Source organism: Globicephala melas, chromosome 5, assembly GCF_963455315.2.
Source record: "Globicephala melas chromosome 5, mGloMel1.2, whole genome shotgun sequence".
Lineage (NCBI taxonomy): Eukaryota > Metazoa > Chordata > Mammalia > Artiodactyla > Delphinidae > Globicephala > Globicephala melas.
Window position 1 is genome coordinate 122,328,215 of NC_083318.1, and position 20,487 is coordinate 122,348,701.

Here is a 20,487-nt window from a genome sequence, read left to right on the forward strand (position 1 = left end):
ATGACTGAGTTGAGATGCAATCTTCTTCCCATATTTTCTTTGTTCTCAAAAATGTTGTACCTGTCACTTATGATATGGAGTCCTTCTTACTATTTTCTAGAAGAACTTTCTACCGGAACCTGCTTATTTTAAGGCTGAATTTTTGATTCATTCCATGCTTCCTCATGGAAATACTTATTCTTTTTCCTCGGTAATTATCACATTCACAGAGAACAAAGGCAAAGGAATTTGGTAAAGAAAGGATTGGTGAAATCTGAAGTCAATTTAGGCAAGTAGAGAAACGGATGAAAGTCATGTTTTTACAAAATATGAGAATAATCTTACAATGTGAAAGTAATGTTTTCATGATAAGCAAATAAATAAGTCTGGTAATCTTCCTAAAACCCATTTTCCTCACGGATGAAAGTCCAGAAAATAGATTCACTCCATGGAGTAGTCATAACGTAACACGTTGCTTTCTGTCAGCAGTTCTATCGGACCACACATTGAAAGTGAATATTAGTGAACACTTATTAAGTTCTTGCTGTGTACCAGGCGCTGGCGCATAACCTCACCTCATCCTCACAACAACCCATGAGGAGAGGCTCATTTCACAGATGTGAAAGCCTTGGCAGTTTATATAGTTTATATAGCAGGACTATGTGGAAGAGGTGAGATTTCAGATATACAGGAGTACCTTACTCAGAATCGCCCTCACTACTGTCCTCCCCTGCTTCCCACTTTCCTGGATGCTGCATGTGAGAGGTGCAGATATCCCAGCCATACTGCACTAAGCCCTGAGAGTTAGAGAAGCACGACCACTGTGCTGTCTGACTAGTTGGAAGGTAGAGGTAGAAAGAACATGTAAACAAACCCCATTTTATTGAAACCGATCATAGGTAAATAAGAACATTGCGCACCACATCTCTAACATTAAAAACAACATTGATGGACTTCCCTGGTGGCGCAGTGGTTAAGAATCCGCCTGCCAATGCAGGGGACACGGGTTCGAGCCCTGGTCCGCGAAGATCCCACATGCCACGGAGCAACTAAGCCCATGCGCCACAACTACTGAAGCCCACACACCTAGAGCCCGTGCTCTGCAACAAAGAGAAGCCACCACAATGAGAAGCCTGCACACCGCAACGAAGAGTAGCCCTCGCTCAACACAACTAGAGAAAGCCCGTGCGCAGCAACAAGGACCCAATGCAGCCAAAAATAAATAAATAAATAAATAAATAAAATTTAAAAAAAAATTGATGAAAGTGGAAAATAACATTTATCAAATGCTACTGTGTGCTCAACACTATACATGCATTATCTCAATGAATCCTTAAACCAACCCAGTGAAATAGGGATTATCACACCTATTTTAGAGATGACAGATAGAGTCATATACCCAAAATCATTCAACCAATAGGTAGCAGAACTGGAATTCCAAGCCAGGCCTCCCTGCCCCACTCCCCTGCTGGACCCACACTGTCTCAGCTGACAACTAAATTAATGAGAAGAAGCAACAAAGCTGTGATCCATCTGAGTCTGGAACAGACTCTTAATGTCGGGATAGACATCTCGAATTCTGTTCCTCCTCCCTGTACAGGAGTGCATTTAGGCTATTTTGAATGTGTTTTAAGGTTTCAAATAAGTTTTTATGAATTTTAAAATATATTACTTAGTGAAAATAGAACCAGATCATTGCCAAGTGATTTGAGCCTTCCTTTCAGGTTCGGGGGTTATTATTATCCCTCATTACTATCACCCTCACCGCCATCTTCACTAGCACCATCATCTTGGCTATGTCCACACTTACCACTTGCATTCAACCTTCAACCTCCAAGTTCGAACCAGGGCAATTAAGCAATAAAAAGAAATTAAAGATATTCAGATTGGAAAGGAAAAAGTAAAACAATCTCTATTTACAGTTGATGTGATCTTTTATATGGAAAATCCTTCTATCATAAGATATTAGAATAAGTGAGTTCAGCAGGGTTGCAGGATACATGATCAAATACAAAAAAAATTGTATTTCCATATACTTGCAATGAACAATCTGAAAGTAAGAAAACAATTCCATTTATAATAACATCAAAAATAATAAAACACTTGGAATAAATTTAACAAAAGAAGTGCAAAACTTATACTCTGAAAATTACAAAATGCTGTTGAAAGAAATTTTAAAAAATTGAAGTAAGTGGAAGGGTGTCTCACATTCATGGGTCTGGAGACTTAATATGGTTAATATGGTAATAGTTCTGAAACTGATGCACAGGTTAAATATAATCCTTATCAGAATCCCAGCTGGCTTTGTAGAAAGTGATAAGCTGATCCTAAAATTCATATGGTAACTCAAGAGACTCAGGATAGCCACAACAATCTTGAAAAAGAACAAAGTAGGTAGACTCACAAGTCCCAATTTCAACACTTACTACAAAGCAACGACAATCAAGAGAGTGTAGTACTGGGATAAAGATAACATGCAGATTAATGGAATAAAACTGACAATCCAGTAATGAGCATTTACATTTATAGTCAACTGATTTTCAACAAAGGTGCCAAGACTGTTTAGTGGGGAAAAAATAATCTTTCAACAAATGCTGCTGGGACAACCAGGTATCCTCATACAAAAAAATGAATTTGGGCCCCTACCACACATCATATAAAAAGATTAACTCAATATAGACCAAATACTTAACTTAAAGCTAAAACTATGAAACTATTAGAAGAAAACATAGGGGTAAGTCTTTGTGACCTTGGATTTGGCAGTGGTTGCTTGGATATGACCAAAAGTACAAGCAACAAAAGAAAACATATATTACTTGGATTTCACCACAAGTTAAAATGCTTGTGCTTCAGAGGACATTATCAAGAAAGTGAAAAGACATCACACAGAATGAAAAAAAATATTCGCAAATCATATATCTGATAAGGGACTTACACCCCAAGTATATAAGGAACTCTTACAAGTCAATAATAAAAACAAATAATCCAATTTTTAAAAGGACAAAGGATCTGAATAAATATTTCTCCAAAAAAATGTAATAATATGTAATGGCTAATAAGTACATTGAAGGATGCTCAACGTCATTAGTCGTTAGGGAAATGCAGATCAAAACCATAGTGAGATATCACTTCACATTCACTAGGATGGTTATAATCAAAAAGAAAGATAATAAAATTGTAGTTGTGGATGTGGAGACATCAGAACCCTCATATACTGCTGATGGGCGTATAAAATGGTGTAGTCACTTCAGAAAACAACCTAGCAATTCTTAAACAGCTAAACATAGGGTTGCCATTTGACCCAGCAATTCTACTCCTGGGTATTTACCCAAGAGAAATGAAAGCATATGCCCACACAAAAATCTGTACACAAAAGTTCATAACAGAATTATTCATAATAGCCAAAGGTGAAAACTACCCACATGTCCATCAGCTGATAAATGGCATATCTACATAATGGGATATTATTCAACTGTAAAAAAGAGTGAAGTACTGATACTAGCTGCAACACGGAAGAACCTTGAAAACATAATGCTAAGTGAAGGAAGCCAGTCAAAAAAGACCATGTAGTTATAAGATTACATTTATATGAAATCTCCAGAATAAAGCTATAGAGACAGAAAACAGATTAGTGATCGCCTCAGGCTGGGAGACTGAAGAGATTGGGGGTAGGAGCTAGGGGTACAGATTTCTTTTTGAAATGATGAAAATGTTCCCCAATAGATTGTAGTGATAGTTGTACAACTTTGAGACTCTACTATATTTATATATAATACCAAAAAATTGAATTCTACACTACAAGTGGATGAATTGCATGTGATGTGGATTGCATCTCAGTAAAGCTGCTATCAAAAAATGAACATTTGTTGGTAGCACATTCAGACCTGCCTCTAGGGATGAAGCACCTTTCATGGAGGAAGGGACACAGGACACTTGGCAAAGAAAAATGTCGAGACCTGTGAGCGTACAAGGACTTCTGATGCTGTCAGAGAAAGAGACCTAGAACTACAGAGAACTACAGCCAGGCAATGACTCTCAGAACTTTGTAGCATAGCTTAAAGCTTTGTAGCCACTGTTCCAGGCTTGTCGTTTTCATAACTATTTGTATTCTTTTAGCACCAAATTAAAAAAACCCAAACAATCTGGGACATATAGTGGATTCAGAGAGCAGTTTCTGGGGTGAGACTGCTTATATTTGAATTCTAGTTTTACCATTTCCTAGCTGAGAAAAGGTCTCCTGTGGGGTAAGTTAAGTGTCTTCTGTGCCCTGGTTTCTCCATCTGTAATTGTGCTGTCCAATTCAGTAGCCATTAGCCACATGTGGCTATTGAACACTTGAAATGAGCTAATCCAAATTGAGATGTGCTATAGGTGCAAATTATATATCACATTTCCAAGACCTAATCCTCTCCCCCAAAATAGAATATCCCATTTGATATGATAATACTTATATAGTGGGTTAAAAATAAATTATATAGTGGGTTAAAAATAAATTACTAGGGCTTCCCTGGTGGCGCAGTGGTTGAGAGTCCGCCTGCCGATGCAGGGGACACGGGTTCGTGCCCCGGTCCGGGAAGATCCCACATGCCGTGGAGCAGCTAGGCCTGTGAGCCTGTGCTCCGCAATGGGAGAGGCCACAGCAGTGAGAGTCCCGCGTACCGCAAAAAATAAATAAATAAATAAATAATTAAAGTTCATGTCACCTGTTTCTGTTTATTTTTTGAATATGGCCACTAGCAATTTAAAATTGCTTATGTTTATATTTATTAACATTTATATTACAAGTCTACATTTGTATTTATGGTTATTTTTAAACAGGTTTATATTTATAAACAGAAGTCAAAATTATTTGTGTTTACATTATATTTCTATTGGACAGTGCCAGTCTACAACATGGAAATAATAACATTCCCCGTTAAATGTGGTTGTTGTGAAAATTAAATAATTTTTAATATACGTAAGATGCTTAAAAATACCTGACCCTTACAAGCGCTAAATAAGTGTTACCTTTAAAAATGTATTTGAGGGTTTCCCTGGTGGCGCAGTGGTTGAGAGTCCGCCTGCCGATGCAGGGGACACAGGTTTGTGCCCCAGTCCGGGAGGATCCCACATGCCGCGGAGCGGCTGGGCCCATGAGCCATGGCCGCTGGGCCTGCGCGTCCGGAGCCTGTGCTCCGCAACGGGAGAGGCTGCAACAGTGACAGGCCCGCGTACCGCAAAAAAAATAAAAATAAAAATGTATTTGAAGGTGGTCAGGTTCAAAGAAGCAGAGAGCAACTTTCCATGGGCAGTACCTCTGTGAGAGACAGGGCATGACAGTAGCGCTTTGTAGAACAGCCAGGCTAAATCCTTCAGGTCTGCAAGGAGAGGCTGACTGGGCACAGGGGCTCATGCCAGAGGGTCGTGAAGTTCCGAGACAGCCACCTCTGCAAAAGTCAGCCGTCTGGACACTGGTGTTTGAAACAGGTCAACAATAAGGATGCCAAGTAAGTCTTTCTGGTTCCAATATGTCATATAAAAGGTGAACTATCACCTTACTCCTCTTAAATTTGTCTCATTTATCTAGAAAGGAGTTAATGTTTGTTCTATGCTTCAGGTTTCTTTTTTCTTTGGAGCATGTTAGAGTTGGTAGGTACCATCCATTCTCCAAATAAGTGGCCATATTTGACTCAGCCAGGCAGACAAGCAGTTGGGAAATGGCATAACAGCAATAGCCATGACCCTGCAGTCATCACTCTTAAGTAAGCTCTTATTTTACGTACTAAGTAAGTCATTATCCCAGAAGCAGCTGTGATTTACTAAGTGTCACATGGGTGAGGTTCCTTAGCCCACAGCATCTTCAAGCTCAGTGCCCTGGATCAACTTGCTTTTGCGGCAGCATGAGTATCTCTACAGAGCGCTTCCTCCAAGGCCAATGCCACCACCACCAAGAGTACCCCCGAAACCCTCCTGTTTTTATTCCTTTTTCTCTTCTCAATAACATAACAATACGTGTGCAGGTCCAGAGCTTTATAAAAACTGGGCTTAGAGCTTGTTTTTAAGCTTGCCGGTCCTTAAGAGCTTCTGACTGCTTCTGCTGCTATTTTCAATAGCGTATTTTCCAAAGGGCTCTGACCACCTATTAGAGCATCTGGCCTGTTCTATAGAGCTTCAGAAGCTTAGCTGTATATGTGTCTGGGCTCAGAAAGTGGCAGGAACAGAGAAATACGGAAGACAAAAGCAATTCAATAGGAATTCCACATATTTATTTCATCACATATCATTTTAAATTTACAACTAGTGGCGGGCTAGCTAAACTTCCCGTGTGTGTGTGCATGTGTGTGTGTGTATGTGTGCATGTGTGTGTGTGTGTGTTTAATGGACAAGTGAGCACCTGTTATCTGTTTTGGGCCTGTCGCTATCAAAACATGTATCTGTTTTGTCAGTAAATATTTGAAAATGGTTAACGTGGCTCTTTTAATTTGTACAAATAGAGACACTCTTTTCTTGATTTCATTTTTTAGAAGTCCAAATCCATCAGGTTCTCAAAGCATTATTAAATTCTCTCGGCCATTCTGGCTTTTGTAGACTGCAGTCCAACAGACTGGGACTTCCACCACAAAACAGTTGAGTGAAAAATAAAATGATGAATATTTGAGGATGTCCCTTATAAAGGACAGTGAACCACATTATAGTCTCAAAGAGATACAGCACAAGAAAAAATCTAATGGAGTTCCTGAAATTAATATTTCTAATTCTGATATGCTGAGTCCGGCATTTTTGTAAGGCAGAAGGCAGAGGACTCACTAGCTTTCTTCTAGCGATCTGACTACATGGCCAGCAGAAAGGAGAGATGGTATGTGTTCATTCTGTGTGCCTCCTACCTCAATACTCAATAAAACTAACAGAAGAGATAAATATTAATTCCTGAAGATGGCTGCCAAAGGCCATTAAAAGTCTTATCCCTTTCCTCCATGCTCCCCTCTCCAAGAAAAAAAGGTCTGTTTTTTCCTGATTGGGCATGTTTCATAGAAACAAGCTGTGTAAGGTTCTACCAAGGGCTTCATATACATTGATTGAAAATTGTTGAAACAAAATTGTGCTCTCCTGAATGTGTGTCTTATTTCTTACAAACAATAGTTTCTTCTTAGGGAAGAACTATTTTCATAGTACTAAATGTGATTTGAGAGAGATACAATAAAACTAAGAATGCTACTAAAAGTGTCACATAGGTTGGCTCAAAATGACACTGTAGGTAGTACTGAATGATTCAGGCCCAAGCTTAATTATGTGAGGTTTTTCACTGCTTTTTACAAAAGCTCTTAAATACAGGTAAATATGTAAACACTGTGCTCTCAGAGAGCAAGTACTTAGGCACGTCACATCGTATCCCTTCCGGGGAGATGGATTCCAGTGAAACAGCCCCATCAGTTTCAAAACCAACTGCTGGAACTACTCTCTGGTTGAGGAGGAAACACCACCTTGCACATCTCAGAGTTCTCTTGGTGCAGCGGGAATTCAGATCCCGCTACTAGGCTTTCTTTTCTCTTCCGAGAGACATAACCTCTGCCTGTGGACAGCCTTTCATACTTTGTCTCAAATTGCCTGCATAATAACAATAATAACAAAATTACACACATATTAAAGTCACCCCACCCCCGTCAGAGCCAAGTTATTGAGTGAACACTTGAAGCTTCTGTTTCAAAGCCATTTGAGAAAGGATGTGAGTACCAAAGACGACTAGCTTTCGTTCCCACGAATGGGGTGATTTTTTTTCTTCGCGTTTCTCTTCACACGCCTGGGATACGGGAGTGCTGTTACTCATTCTTCTGGAATGAAGGACCAAATGTCTCGCAGCTTTCTGCAGAGGCTGCTAAGCTTTGCAGGCCTTGCTATGTCCCCCACCCTCATTCCAGGAGCCCCACCTCTGGAGCATTCCCCTTTTGAGAAAGGAGCAAATCCAACTGGAGTTAAGCTGAGAATGCTGACAGGGAAACATCCCCAGAGCCCTGGCCCAAGTGAAATGTGGAACCTAACCAGTTAGCCTTGTGCCTGGGCTGCTGGTCACTGCATTTTGACCATTGGAAGGTTGATTTTCTAAAATGTATTAATGGAGGTTTATTCTAGACATAGGTTAATAAATTAGCAACAGCTTAATGTACTATAATCTACAACCTTTTCTTCTGTAAAAACATAACCTGTTCATATTTGTACTTACATCATCTAGCATTCCTTACATGGATCATGAAATTAAAAAAATAAACAAAGAAGGTGCTTAACTCTGCCCTACTTATCAAAGGAGATAATGTAAAACATGGTTCTCTGTTTTAAGTATACAGATTCCCTTCATGGTTAAGCGTGCATGTCAAGGCGACCTCTACACCCACTACAGAAAAGTCAGTGCTCCCTAGACCCGAAGCATCCTACTTCCTCACTATAGTATTATTAGAATAATTGTTACAAAATTCAAAGGGCACAGTGTAAATGAAAAGCTCTAGAGTGGATAAGGTGTTGGGAAAACTACATGGACCGTTATATATTTAGTTTCTGGGACACTAAGTACTCTACTAAAAGGCTTTCTTTTTTTTTTTAAATTCAAAATCCCAAAATCTTAAGCTTGAGCCAAAACTTAAACCAGGTCAAGTTGCTGTTGTATGGATTACCTAAAAATTGTGATGCATTTGGGCTCTTAAACCAGGGTAAATGATCGTCAGATGTTCTGTCTTGAACTTTCTGTCCAAGAGACAACTGTGAAGATAGCTGATAGTAAATATGCATCTCGTGCTTTTGCTGAAACTGTGTGGCAATTCTTACGGTAAATCAAATCCCTTTGTTGCCTTGATAAATTATTTCTGGGCTAGAATATGATATTATCTCCAGAATCAAATGAACTAGTCATTACAGTTTCTTGGTATCCTAGAAACTAACTTTTTTTTTTAGTCTTATCAATTATTCTTTTACTCATTTAAAGAAAAGTCATGTTTCACTGGGTTTTTACCATTTTCCTTTAATTTCTGTAACGGAATGCTCAAAACTGGGTGCAAGTTCCTGGTGAACTGGGGCTGGCCCTGGAACATTCCATAAGCACTGCTTCTTACCTGTACGGAATTCCATCCTTGTCCATCTGCAGGCACACTAAGAAGGGGTACTGAGAAAACTGCACCGTGGAGATAAACTCCAAGCTTGCTTCTGTTTCCACACCAACTTCCAGGCCAGTTTTCACAAAAGAGGAGTCCACTGTGATGTCACAAGTTATTACCACAGTTACCCTAAGAATTGAACAAAATAAGCTGTTAATCACATTTAACTGTGCTGAACTAACAGACCACAGGGTCTGAATTTCTCATGCTGATAACTGGAAAGAAACACTTAAGGAACTAATAGGTGACCTAAATGTGCTTAGAAGTCTGTCGGTAACCAGGAACTGGTTTGTCCCAGCAATTGGGCAGTGAAGTTTTGCCCTACTCCTGAGTCCTCCCCCAGCCTTCAATTCTAGATGTGGGAATGAAATGTCTATCAGGCATTAATGTTTGGTATGGGCATACCAAGAGCCATGATGAAAACATGCCTGGGACCTGGTCCTATCAGGAAGTCAGAAATACCTGTGTTATCTTAAAACAAAGTATAAGCTCACCCAGAAGACAGTTGATGTTTACAACAATTTTCTTGGTAACTATCTCTCTGTTGGCTTCTATGTAGCTACCTTAATTCCATTTCATTACTTTCTCCAAAGGGTCTCTGATGACAGAAGTCTATGGTTGCCAAGATATTTGAAAAATACAGTATCACAAAGAACCATTCCTACAGCATGTATATTGGGTGCCCCAGAAAGGACAGATATCATAGGTTCTCCAGTGATCACCTAGACAGATTGGATTGACTAGGATAGAGGCTTGGATGAAAATGAAGAGGATAAACAATCCTAGTAGAAGGCTTACCTCTAGGACTACTCTAATTTAATTGTAGACTTTAGATGAAATCAGAGCTGTACGTTCGTGCTCTTTTAATAGGCTACTAATTTTTTCTGCGCTTCTCACAGCACACCTGCTGCTATTGCCAGTGCAAAAGTAGGTCAGAGGTGGTATCATTTAAATCCCTGAATCCTTTTCCCTGAATTCATTAAATCCCTGAATACCTTCTAATATCTTACACTCAACAAAGGCTTAAGAGATATTTTTTAAATGAACAAATGGAAAATTGAAGATGAATTGGCTATAATGTGGACACTGGCAGATACTTAGGGATACCGTGTCTCTTTTAAAAAGCCAGAAATTTTTGTTGTAGCTGTTGTTGATTTCCTTCTGAAAATAATTCAGTTCAGTTTAATTTGGGTAAATTTCTGTCTAGAAAATACATCAAAAAGATGACCAAGATGACTGATGCAGTGGGAAGCCCTAAATTATATTGCTTATCACTCTGAAAGTCTCTCCCATTTCTCATTCTTTGGTTCCTTTTAGTAACACTGAGGGTCACCTTTCATGTTAAATGTGCCACCTTCTGATTTTTCTCAATTCCTTCATCCATTGTTCAAAATAAACTAAAAATCTAATTTTAGCACTCCTATCTCACCTCTGCCCCACTGTATTTTTAAATATCCAAAAAGTAAAAATCAATTGCATTTTCATGTTCTTTTCTTGAGTATTACAACAAACAGAAGAATAATTCTTTTGATTATCACATTGGTTCAAAGACATTGTTTTAAGTTCAATCACATTGGTTCAAAGACATTGTTTTAAGTTCAAAGTAAAACACTTTCATTTGATCTGATGGGTCAATTAGAAAAACTAAAAGAGCAGAGAAAATTCTATTTAGAAAAATGAACACTAATAAAAACACTTAAGGACTCAATGTTTAAGACTTAGAGTCTCACAAAAGTGATCATCTTTTTATTTTTCTCCACTGAAGACAGCAAAAGAGGAAAGATTTTAAATCCCAACGAGAGGTATAAGCTAAAAAGATTGCTTAAAAGTAAAGTCTTCTGACAGCATTGTCAACTACCAAGAGAAGATGAACATCTCATCCACTGTGCAAGCTGTCCGCGGATGTCTTTAAAAGCAAAGAGATCCTTGGCTGAGTCATATTAGGTACCTAGCTGCTCATAAGACGCTATGGAAAAAATGACTTCCCATGGTTACTCCCTACTCTACGATTTACTGATTACAAACAGAAAGCACAGATTTCAAGAAGTCGGAAAGTTAAACAATTCCGAAAACATATCTCTGCATATAGAGAACAGACTTGTGGTTGCCAAGAGGGAGAGGGGGTGGGGGAGGGGTGGACTGGGAGTCTGGGATTAGCAGATGCAAACGATTATATAGAGAATGGATAAACAACAAGGTCCTACTGCATAGTACAGTATATTCAATATCTTGTGATAAACCATAATGGAAAAGAATACGGAAAAGAACTATATACATGTATAACTGAATCACTTTGCTGCACAGCAGAAATTAACTCAACATTGTAAATCAACTATATTTCAATAAAATTTAAAAAAAACTTTATCTCTGTGGTTCTTTGCATAGAGTACTATACATATGCTTACCGATTTTTCACTCGGGTCTTAGACTCACGATACCACAGGCTAAACTCCATTGAACCTGAAATATCAATAGCCAGACCACCCTGCACATCCATATTTGCCTTCAGTCCAGATTGCAACTGAAGCTCCTAGAAACAAAAATATAGAATAACAGTGAGAAGAAGAAGAATTAGAAGAAGGAGGAGGGGAGGGGGAGGGGCACAACGTAGCCAGCCCCTTTCCAAAGGCACATTCAACCTCCGGCTGTAGGTAATACCATTTGAGTTGTGTTAACATTGAAGTCTTTCTCTAGGCTTGGAAACACATCCTAACCTTGATCACGGAAGTAGATTACTGATTTGCTAAATTATTTAGTCAATTACAATACTAAAGAAGTGAAGTGTCAATTGACAAGGGTGCTTTCTTTCAATCTTTGCCTCACTTTGGGAGGGGCAATGGTTCTCAAAGTGTGGTTCCCTGACAAATAACATGAGCATCCAGGGAACTTGTTAGGAACGGAAGCCCCATACCTACTGAATTAGAAACTCTGAGGGTGGTGCCCAGAGCTCTGTGTTTTAATAAGCCCTCATGTGCTTCTGTTGCACCTAAATTTGAGAACCATAAGACTAGGGAAAATGAAAGCATATCCGTCAGAAATCCAGTGTGGCTTTGGAGTGGAGGGTGAGGCTTTGGGATAGATGATCTCTTGAAGTCCTTTACCACTTCTGTGTCAAATATAGTAAACTGCATCCTGCTGGTAAATGAAAGGCAGGATCAAAACTGCCGGTGCAGTATACAAGTTCCAGGAATTGCCTAGGAAAGGAAAGCTAGGAAAGTAAGGCAAGGCGACTTAACTAAGCCATAATACACTATTGTTTGACATTTGGAATGACACCAAAATAACAAACAGGACCAACATGAACTCCACGGCATATTCCAGAGGGACAGTACTCGTTTACGAACGTAGTCCGTCCTCAGTAATTTTGTAGTTGTCTGGAAACCATTGTTTTATGCTGTTTGCCAGCATTTACCCTTTAAGTCTTGCAATTCTATGTACATTAGATGGGGTGATGTTGGCTGAAAAATTCTCCAGCTGGATTGGAATCAGATTGCCTTGGGACAGTGTTTGAAATGATAACGGTTCTGGGAAAAAGGCTCAGTACCTTTAATTTTGATATTCCTCCAAAGATCTTAGGTCCACAGCAACTGGCAGCGTGACTCACTTCTTTATGTAACTGCCCTATTCAGACCAAATAAGCCATGCTTTCACCAACTATTAATGCCGCAATTTCACTTCCTAGAAAGTACTGTGTTGATCATTGATCTCCCTGAATTTTCTCCAACTTTCAAAAAAATGTGGCGAGAAATCTCAATTGTAGAACTTGGTTTACTAGAAAAGTCTGATTGTGGCATGAAACTACCTTCAGTCTCAAAGACACTTGGACGAAAGCATGAGATTCTCAACACAGAGCTCGGGCCGTATTAGGAGACAGCCCTAAGGATACTTACTGCTACATTAGGTCCAGAACAAAATGTGGCAGTGGTGGGATGCAGGGGTTACCTCAGGCATCATAACTGATATGAAGGAAGACAAATTATCCTGAGAAAACCACAATAATCATGTCCCAATTGTAACCTATGCCCATGAACTGCAGAACCAAGATGTGAGTTCTGCACTTGCACTGTTACTGTCATTGTTTCCAAATTGGCCCTATTGTATGCCCTGCCTCAAAAGTACTTCCTTATTTGGATCATATTCTCTATTCCCCATTTGAAAACTATAATCTTCTTAGTCCACCTAACTCGGCAGAGGTCTGTGATGTGGACTTTAGCCTTCCCACTGGCCATACATTACGTGGATGTCAAAACACACCAACTGCCATGGAAAAGAACATTTCACAGCTATTAAACAAGGTGCCTTTTGTGGGGAGAGAGCATTTCCACTGCAGTGTGGGTTTTGAGGAGTGCCTTGGCTTTCCGGGAATATTCCACTTCTCTCCTACAAAGGGATCGTGGAAGAATTCTTATGCATAATCACAGAGGAATTTGTTTGCCCCCCCCCCCGCAATAGAAGGACAGACCACTGACCCCTGTAGAAGGATAAACCACTCTTTCCTTCATGAAAGGGACTAAACCACATAGTGCAGTGGTTCTAATTTTTGAGGGGTGTCAAATAAGTAGAACTAACAGCTTTTGAGCACCTACTGTGCCCCCAAAGCTCTACATTTTTTATCTCATTTAATTCTCACACAAATCTTCCATGGTGGGCATTATATCTGAAGACTGAAAAGAAAAATTAGGCTTGGAGGCTGCATGTGGAGCTAGAATGATTACCCAGACTGTCTCTTGTGGGGAGACTTTTCTACTACCATACATGCATAGCTAGCAGGAAATCATAACTGTCATTTGTCTCCTAGTGTGCAAGGAAGCCTGTTCTGAGAAATATTGCAAACAAGATAAAGCATAGGCTTATGTCCTTGTGTCACCAAGAGGACATATTTATTTAAATTCTTGTTTATGAACCAGAAGAATAAGATACTGGAGCTTTGTATTTGTAGCTAATGTGACCCCTTTGATCTTTTACTTTTGGGCCTGAAGGTGTTTCTTACAGCTCAGACACTGATATTTTGACAACTCATCCCATTGCTCCCATTCAGGAAAATATGTTCTTTGCTGGCTAAAGAGGATCCCCCTGTTAATCTGACTTTATCAGACATCCTTCTCTGAAGAGTAATCCAGTTAGCTGCAAAAAGAGAGCGAGAGAGTAAGCACAGAGTAATTCCATCTGCCCTGGCGTTTGTGACTGGTCATCCGCTGCCAACATTTCCTTCAATGTCAGCACTTGACCTAGAGTGGTATGTGCCCCTGAAGCTAGGATGGCATTACTGGAGTGCTCTGCAGAGCCAGGGAGACTCAAACAGTATATTTGTATAATAAACTCAGATCTGCCAAATACTCCAATCTAAATTACACTGGCATTGGGCTATGTTCAATAACTAAGGGAAGACCTTTCTCTTAGAATATGCCTGCAGTGCCCTAGCTTAATGAAGACAAAAATCATGCAAGATAAATCTAGATCAGGGGTTGGCAAACTATGGCCCGCAGGCAAATCTCGCCCACTGGCTATTTTTGTAAATAAAACTTTATTGGAACACTGCCACGCTCATATGTTAATATATCACTTATGGCTATTTTCACTCTACAATGGCAGAGTTGAGTAGTTCAACAGAGACCATATGTCTCACAGAGCCTGAACTATTTACTTTCTGCCCTTTACATAAAAGTTTGCCAACCCTGACCTAGGTTATTACTTATCTTTGCATCAAGAGTTATACCCCCATTCAGACTATTAGGCATTGCTGTTGGGTAGGTGAGTACGTACAGGTGGTACTGAACTGTTATTATTCCTGCATCTTAAAATGTGGACTACTTTCTCAGCACTCTTATGCCTTCTTCAGAGATTCTTTCATTAAGAATACATCTCTCCAGAGGTAATACTTCAACGGAAAACTGCAGTATAAAATTATAATATAATTTGAGAACAATTTTTCTTCTGTGACTTTGAGGATTAAGGGGCATGAAACGCATTGCTGGTTGTCCTTCTTTTCATTCATATTAACAGAAACACAGTTTTGTTCAGAGTGTCAATACAACCATTGAAAAACTATATTTACTAGCTTCTCTTGCAGCTAGAGATATCCATATGGCATAGTTTGGGTCAATAAAAAAGGACTTCTTTTTGTAGATGCTTATCTTTTGTAGAAATAGTACTTGCAGGACAGTTCTTGAAAAAGAGTCTCAGACTCTGCTGCACCTTACCCTTCTCTCTTCCTTCCTGGAATGAGGAATTAGTGCTGGAAGTGCAGCAGCCATCTGATAATCATGAGGTGACAAGCATGAGGTTGAAAACCACAAGTAAAGATGGCCAACCTGAGGAAAACGAGTCTGGATCCTAACAATATCTTAGGGTTTCCATATCAATCCTGGATTACCTACTTCCAAATACTTGTAACATGATAAAAACCAAACGATTTGGTTAAGCTACCCCAAACTGGCTTCTTTTGTTATATACAGCTATCCTGAACTGTTATGAGGAATAATAAAGATAGGGAATTAGCATCTAGTTTCAACCAATGATGTTTTGGTGGAGTTTTAGTAAATCTGATATTTAAGGTCACTCCCAGATCTTAAAATCTATGATTTCATAACCAGAATCCAACAAATCAAGATCCTCAACTTATCCGGCAAAGAACAAAGCTGATAAAAACTGTGAATCATCTGTTCCAGATGCCTCACTTTATGAGTAGCAAATCCTGGTTTAAAGCTATTAAGTAACTGCCCAAGAACACACAGAAAGTAAGTAGTGAAGGCAAAAGTCAAAACTAGGCTACTACTTATGAATTTATTAAACCACAAAAGCAAACTTCCCAAGCAAGTCCTATAGTCTATAAATTTTAATTTAATAATTATAAATCAGAGTGCAAGTGATCACTTTAAGGAGTTCCCATAAGATCCTTTTTTAGCAAATATTCCATTTTTATATTGCTATGCTTAGTAAGGCAGGAAATGTCAAGCCATTAAAGAAAAAAATTTTAAGCATCAAACACTCAAACTCAAAGGTTATTCAGATTAACCCTTTTCTGTTTCTCAAAAAATTCCATGAGGCAGCCCACTCCCACCTCACAGTCACCTGGTCACCTAAATCTTACCACACAGAATATAGTATTGTCATACCTTAGTACAGTAATGTAAGATTTAGGGGTGAAGCAAACTGAAAACTATTCTGAAGAATGCAGGTCAAGTGAATGAAAGTAATCCTACTCTTTAACAATGAGTGAACCTTTGTAAGCTTCTGTGAACATGAGAATTTGGGGCAGGGTCTCCATTAAACGTGTGGTTGGTGTCAGTGGTTGCTTGTGTCTCTACGAATTTGGCAGGGATGATGCACTATTTGGATCTTACCATTGTTGTCGTGACAAATGTCATCAGTAACTATGAAGCCATGTAGTTTAGCTCTTGCCTTCAGAAAAAAATATCATCTAAGCCCTTGTGCCCAGGAAAGCCAAGTGAAGAGATAAGGCCATCTCTTCTCTGTTGAATCCTAGGTTATTTTCTCCATAATTTCTTGTCTCTGTTCACATCGGTTACCCCCCACCCCCACCTTTTAGTTCTATGGAGATATAAATGACATTATATTATACTCATATTATGTTGAGTACTTCTTCTTTTGCCTCAACAGTGAAAAGATGACTTAATCAGATAATACAGACAAAAGAAAACACATTTACCTGTAGCAAAAGAGAAAAAGAGAAAGGGCAATAATACCAAGAGGTTCCAATGCTTTGAATGCGAGTTCCAAGGTGGGTGGAACTTTGTCTTGTATCCTCCAAGCATGGAGTACATTTAAAGCATGCCTGGTACATTCAGTAAACAGTTGCAGAATGAATTACCTGGGAATGATCTATTAGCAGAATAAGTCCTTTCACCACACTCATAGGGTCGCTAGTTGCTGACAGCATTTTGGCCATCAAATCACTGTATCCGTTGAAAAAAGTGACAGGTCTGAGCTGAACATCAAAGAGGAGGGCTGACAAGCCAGCATAGGAGTCAAGGTTCTCCTCTCCTTCATCGGGAGTGGCTGCAATTAAGGTCTCCAGTCCTTGGGCTTCAATGACCACCTAGAGAAAATGGATATAGCATTCATGACACTAGCTCCATGCCTGTTCTGTACGTGATGATGAGCTGACAACTAGAACTTTCCTGGGGGTCAAAAACTCAAACATTTGCAGTTGCTAGGCAAAAACAAAACAAAAACAACTCCAGGCCTGAATATGAGTTCGTTTTCTTCATTTACTCCTCACAGCCACCCTTTGGGGTTCATATGATTTGTATCCATTTTGCAGATGAGGCCAAAAAAAAAGCTCAAATGGCAGAGGTAAGTCTCAAACCCCTTCTGTCTGACTGCAATGACCATGAGCTTTCCATTTAATGGCATCATCCTAGAGACTCAGTCTCTGCAGAACTGTCGTACATGGTGGATCGGCTACCTTGTAGAGCCCCTAAAAAGAGGCGGAGAAGTGTTGGGACAGTCTGCCCTATGAGAGGATGTGGAACTCTCTAAGCCATGACTCACACCTTTCCACATAAAACTTTCTCCAGTAAAAGAAAAGATGATGAACGCTATGAGGAGCCTCACATCCTGATCTCTGCCACACACAGGAATCCTACAGATTCTCTGTCCTCCACACCCAGCACCTTAGCCACTGGGCATTTGGCATTTCAGAATGCATATCAGAAAACAGATGGTGATTCCTCAGGACAGAAAGCATAGTATCGTAACTAGATTCCTACCAAAGGTGTAGTAATACAATATTGATAAGATCTCAAGTTTATATATATTGCATCGTTTTTAAAGCTTAAATGAGCTTATTGAGAAGGCTATAGTTTGATATGCATAAAAACTATAAAGAAAGTATATTTCACAATTAGGAAGCCTTTAGAGATTGTCACCACATTTGGGGTAAAACTAAAGGGATGGAAGTCAGCCAGTTGTCAAATGCCTACACTTTATTCTTTTCTCTCTTAGCAATATTGAAAAAATATAGATTGACTCTTTGGAGAACCATATTCTATCATGAAAGCTTTTATTATGGGGAATCAGTCTCTTCATAGAAACACAAAGAGAAGGAAATATATTCTATAACTAAATATCTGGAGCTCCAGGGAATATATCTATGGATAAAAACAGTTTTTAAAACATACATGAGAAATACTGGCATGACTTCAATTTTGTGACTATGTGTACCTTTGAAAAAACTATGGATGTTTGGCAAGTCCAGTGACTCAAAACATATAAGTTTTCAAGTTCATGTTTGAAACTCTCTCTGGGACTGTAAACCATACAGCCTCTTGCAGATGATGATAGATCCACCATTAATTTATGCGTTCTATAGTGTTATCATTAGTATATATTTTATTTTACTGCACACTAACCTCTTACATACTTTAATAAGCAAAATTAATGAAACATGAGATACCTGAATACTATGAAGAGGATTTTTCCTAACGTACTGAAAGATGTTCAGGTTACTTCTCCTTAGAATGCCAGAACCAGAGTAAAGAATGTCAAGACTGTAAGTAGATGCCGAATGGGGACTACCTAAGGACAAAAAAAAAAAAAAAAACCTGTAATTTAACAACAGTTCCAGCAATACCGAGCAGGGGACGGAGCAGGGAGGGAGAACCCCTTTTTGGGTTACGTACGTTCTATGTAGCCAGTATAGGCAGAAGAGGATCCACTCTTGGAGAAACGGTCATAATTATGAGCAAACATTTCCTTCAGAACTCGACGGACCATTTTGCTGTAACACGTAAAAGGAAAAAGCTGCACATTCATGGTAATGGCTGTTTCCCAGGTCAGATTTGGAAAGAACCCAAATCCTCAGTGGAAAAAAAGAGGGGGCCAAATTTTCCTCATGCCACTCCAAAACTGGGGAGGCGCCAGCTGGAGTACCAGCATCAGGATGAGGGCTTTCCCCTCCATTCCTCGGATATTTGAAATTCAGTTTGGTATCAAAATGACAGCGAGGAGAGTTCAGCCAGCTATGAGATGGCTTAAGCTGACTGATGGACACACCTCAGGAGTGGAAAACACATGTTCTTTGAATCATCGTGGTTCTATTGTTAAATAGTAGATACTTTTAAGGAAAGTTGTACCAAACTGGAGAGGTTGCCCAATATTTCTTTAAATGTTTTCCTACACCCTCTAATGTTATCACTGGCTAATGATATATAACAGCAAATTCCCAGGAATTTCTTCTATATTTGTGTAGTTTTCACTTAAAGAAACATCTCAGTAAAAACCAATAGTCTCCTCTAAAGTAAGTCTTAAACCTGACCCCATACCTCTATTTTATCCACTTAACTAATTAGTGTTGAGATATTTCCATTCCTGACTACTTAACACTAATCATATCAGTAATAATAAAATTATAACAACTCAGCAAAAACGAAATCAAAATAACCAACCAAAGAAATCTGGACCTAGTTCTGAGGTAGAACATCACCGAGAGGAAGAATGGTTATCTTATAGGTTTTTCCCCCAGTATCACTAGATTATAAGATTTTAGCCTGAAAAAGGAAAGATGAAGAGTAGTCCTCAAATATTCAAAGGGGCTGCATGTGGTTGAATGATTAGATCTCTTCCACTTTGCTTCAGGAATAAAATCTGGGCCAATAGAAGATTTCAGTTATGCAAAGCAGTAATGGAGAGAGTCTCTAAATGATGACACAAGTTCCCTCAGAGGTGGTGACCCTCCCACCACTGGAGAGGTGCAAGCAAAGTCTGGACACCACCTGCCAGGAGACTAGACCCCCTCACTGGAGAGAGATAGCAAGCGAGGGGGCCTCTGAAGTCCCTTCCAACTCTGATGCTTTCAGTTTTGAGAATCTGACCTGCCCTGTTCGCGATGGCTTCCTCATGTTTCCCAGGCTGCTCTCTACTCCGCTGCTTCCTCTTTACTGTCCCCTGAATCACTAGGTTCACAAGACAATGGCAGCAAATACACCCAGGATCTCCCCCACAGAGTCTCACAAAAGCAAAGCAATAGAAGGAGAAATCAAATGCATTTGACCAGGTACACATGGCTGCAGAGAGAATTTGTTTCTTTTCTGCATCTCTGATCTGCTTCCCCCTGCTTCCTTACTTGCCCTGCTCCTTTGTCTGTACTTACTCCTCCTGTTTCTTTTCCCTTCAGTCTTACTCCTTGTTTCTTTCCTTCAGCTTTACTGCCTTTTTTTCCATTCCCTTTCTCCTATTTCCCACCCTCCCCCCATGTCTGTTTCCCTTTTCAACTGGGAACACGCAAACATGATCCTTCCTGAAGGCAGTGCTCGGCATGTAACTCAGGGGAAATGGAGCTTCCTTCCCTGGCCCTCTGATTTCAGTGAGGAAAAGGGACAGCAGTGAATTTGGGAGAAGAGACTTGGGAACTAGAAGGAAGATGATT

General features: G+C 39.6%; 1 protein-coding gene across 1 annotated transcript in view; it reads right to left on the reverse strand.

Moving 5' to 3' along the window:
- Nucleotides 1–7,391: 7,391 nt before the first annotated feature.
- Nucleotides 7,392–20,487, reverse strand: part of MTTP (microsomal triglyceride transfer protein) — a 44,348-nt gene continuing 31,252 nt past the window's right edge. Inside the window, exons 13-18 of the mRNA XM_030865613.2 lie at nucleotides 18,743–18,840; nucleotides 18,517–18,638; nucleotides 16,930–17,157; nucleotides 11,504–11,628; nucleotides 9,057–9,227; nucleotides 7,392–7,563 (exon numbers count right to left, since the gene is read on the reverse strand). Coding sequence (XP_030721473.1) covers nucleotides 7,392–7,563; nucleotides 9,057–9,227; nucleotides 11,504–11,628; nucleotides 16,930–17,157; nucleotides 18,517–18,638; nucleotides 18,743–18,840 — 916 coding nt within the window. The remainder of the gene's footprint in view (nucleotides 7,564–9,056; nucleotides 9,228–11,503; nucleotides 11,629–16,929; nucleotides 17,158–18,516; nucleotides 18,639–18,742; nucleotides 18,841–20,487) is intronic.